Genomic DNA, 2,179 nt, shown 5'->3' with positions numbered 1-2,179 from the left:
AGAACCGCTGGTAACAGGTTGCAGAGACTAGACTTGGAGACGGGTCTTCTCGGGGCTCTGCCTGGGCGGCAGCAGCAGGACGAAATAGCCCCGGGCTCCTGGGGACAGAAGGGCTGCGGCCCCTGGGCAGGCTGAGATGGGCAGGTGTGAGGAGGGCCCGGTCTCCTTCATGCTCTCTGTGGGACACCGAACCTCTGCGGCTCCTGGCCCCCTCCCCGCCCCCTGCACAGAGGACACAGCTTCCTTCTGAGCTCAGCCACCTGATTTGCATCTGGGAATGGGAGGGGAACCACACGTAAAGTGTGGTCAGGCACCTTCGGCTCACGTTTTTCAAGCCTTCTGTCCTTCTGCCCTTCCCCCAGGAGGCAGGGCGTCAAGGGCGGGTTGCCTGGGATTTGAACACCCAGCCTGAGGTCCCGTCCGCAGCGATGAATCCTAGGAGCCCCAGGGCCTGGTTAGCAGGGCGTGGAATTGCGCCTCGCACGTCCACTGCTGCCATTGTCTGTTGCTTATGGATTCTGCACCTTGACGCCGTGAGACTAATACTGGATTCTTGCTTTTTTCCAGGCAACCAGTAACCAAAAACACGTTCAGGCAGTACCGGGTACTAGGAAAAGGGGGCTTCGGGGAGGTGAGTGAACGCCCACGTTTTCAGTTGGCAGTTTCTGTTCTTCCCTAGGTCATGCCCTGTGGAGAGGGAGGGGGAGCCTGGGCCCTCTGGGAAGGTCGGAGTGTCTGAAGTGGGGGAGGGCGTGGGCCGGCCCTCAGGCGGAAAGGGGCACTCTGGGCCGTGTCTGCAGGGGGCAGCGAGGGCATGTGGGGCCCAAGTGAGTTGACCGGATGTTGCCGTTTGCGTGCACTCTTGCACCTGATCTGATCTTCCCACCCGCGATGCAGGCCTCGTTGTCCCCGTTTTAAGTGAGGTTCGGAACGGTTGGGTGGCCCAGCCAAGGGCACACAGCCAGTGCGGGCAGAACTAACACTAGAACCCAATGCCCTGGTTCCCATTCCTCTGAACTGCACCCTCGGGGGTCTCCCATTGCTGATCCCCCAGCAGCCGGGGCTCGAAGGTCCACAGTCAACAGTGGTTGCAGCGGTGGCTGGAAGCTTAGGACGGAAAACCTGGCTGCCCTGGTGGAGGGGCGGCGCTTTAGGCCCGGGCCAGTGCACTAAACACTGGCACAGGTGGCTGATTCTGCACCTTCAAGAGCCACTTGGAGGGTAGAGGAGGGAGGGCAAGGTGGCACTGGGGCCAGATCTCGAGGACAGGGCCTGGGGCAGCTGCGGGTCCAAGGCCGGGCGTCGTCGGGGACTGGGAGCTCCCACACGGCCAGGCGCGGCCAGCTCCGGCCCCATCAGTCCCCAAGCCTGAGACCCAGCGTCCTGGCCGCGGAGGCGCGTCGGGCGGGCCTCACGGGCCCCGTACCCTCGGCTCCTTTCTTGCGCCCCAGGTGTGTGCCTGCCAGGTGCGGGCCACAGGGAAAATGTACGCCTGCAAGCGCCTGGAGAAGAAGAGGGTCAAGAAGAGGAAAGGCGAGTCCATGGCCCTCAACGAGAAGCGCATCCTGGAGAAGGTCAGCAGTCGGTTTGTGGTGAGTGTCCAGGGCCCAGGGGCAGGCCACGCTCCGGTGTCCGGGGCTCCCGTCCCTGGGGAAGTGGGTGGCCCTCCAGGGAGGTGGAAGGCAGCGAGAGGGGTAAGCTGCAGAAAGGCAGCCAGACGCTCCCCCATCACAAGGCACCTCGGGGTCAATTACAGCTGACCGTGTCCTGTCACTAGAGCTAGCCTGTCTCCCCTCTGTGTGGGGGACCAAGGCCTCTGGTGTGCAGGACAGCCTTGCAAACTCAGTGGACAGAAGAAGCCCACCCTGGGCCCAGGCAAGGAGCTTTGACTCCACAGACCCCTGTGGGCTGGTTTCCTCTGGAGACCTTGGGGTCAGTGTCCTGAGAGGCGCCATCTTCCTGTACCGTTGCGTTTCTCTGTCTACTGTTTCTCTGTCATTCCGCTGCAAAGACAACTCAGCCCCGACTCACAGGGGTTGAAAATGACACAGACTGTCCTGTCACTCACACAGACGCCAGGCAGGACGGGCCACCCTCCCCCACCCCACGGCACCCCATCTGGAGTCACGGAAGTGTGTGCTGAGGGGTGTGCCCAGGGGCTGCCACGGCCTCAGCTGCA

At 62.8% G+C, this 2,179-nt stretch overlaps 1 protein-coding gene across 3 annotated transcripts in view; it reads left to right on the top strand.

The window, feature by feature from the left end:
- The window catches only part of GRK5 (G protein-coupled receptor kinase 5), a 197,861-nt gene that overhangs the window by 189,641 nt on the left and 6,041 nt on the right, over window positions 1–2,179 (top strand). Inside the window, exons 7-8 of one of the 3 annotated variants that reach the window (XM_023530095.1) lie at window positions 568–631; window positions 1,452–1,592. The exons of the other annotated variants lie outside the window; for them this stretch is intronic. Of the exons in view, the coding sequence (XP_023385863.1) occupies window positions 568–631; window positions 1,452–1,592 (205 nt within the window). The remainder of the gene's footprint in view (window positions 1–567; window positions 632–1,451; window positions 1,593–2,179) is intronic. 3 annotated transcript variants of the gene reach the window in all.

Source organism: Pteropus vampyrus, unplaced genomic scaffold, assembly GCF_000151845.1.
Source record: "Pteropus vampyrus isolate Shadow unplaced genomic scaffold, Pvam_2.0 Scaffold46, whole genome shotgun sequence".
Taxonomy (NCBI): domain Eukaryota; kingdom Metazoa; phylum Chordata; class Mammalia; order Chiroptera; family Pteropodidae; genus Pteropus; species Pteropus vampyrus.
Note: the sequence above shows the minus strand (reverse complement) of the source record. Positions and strands in the feature narration are given on the sequence as shown.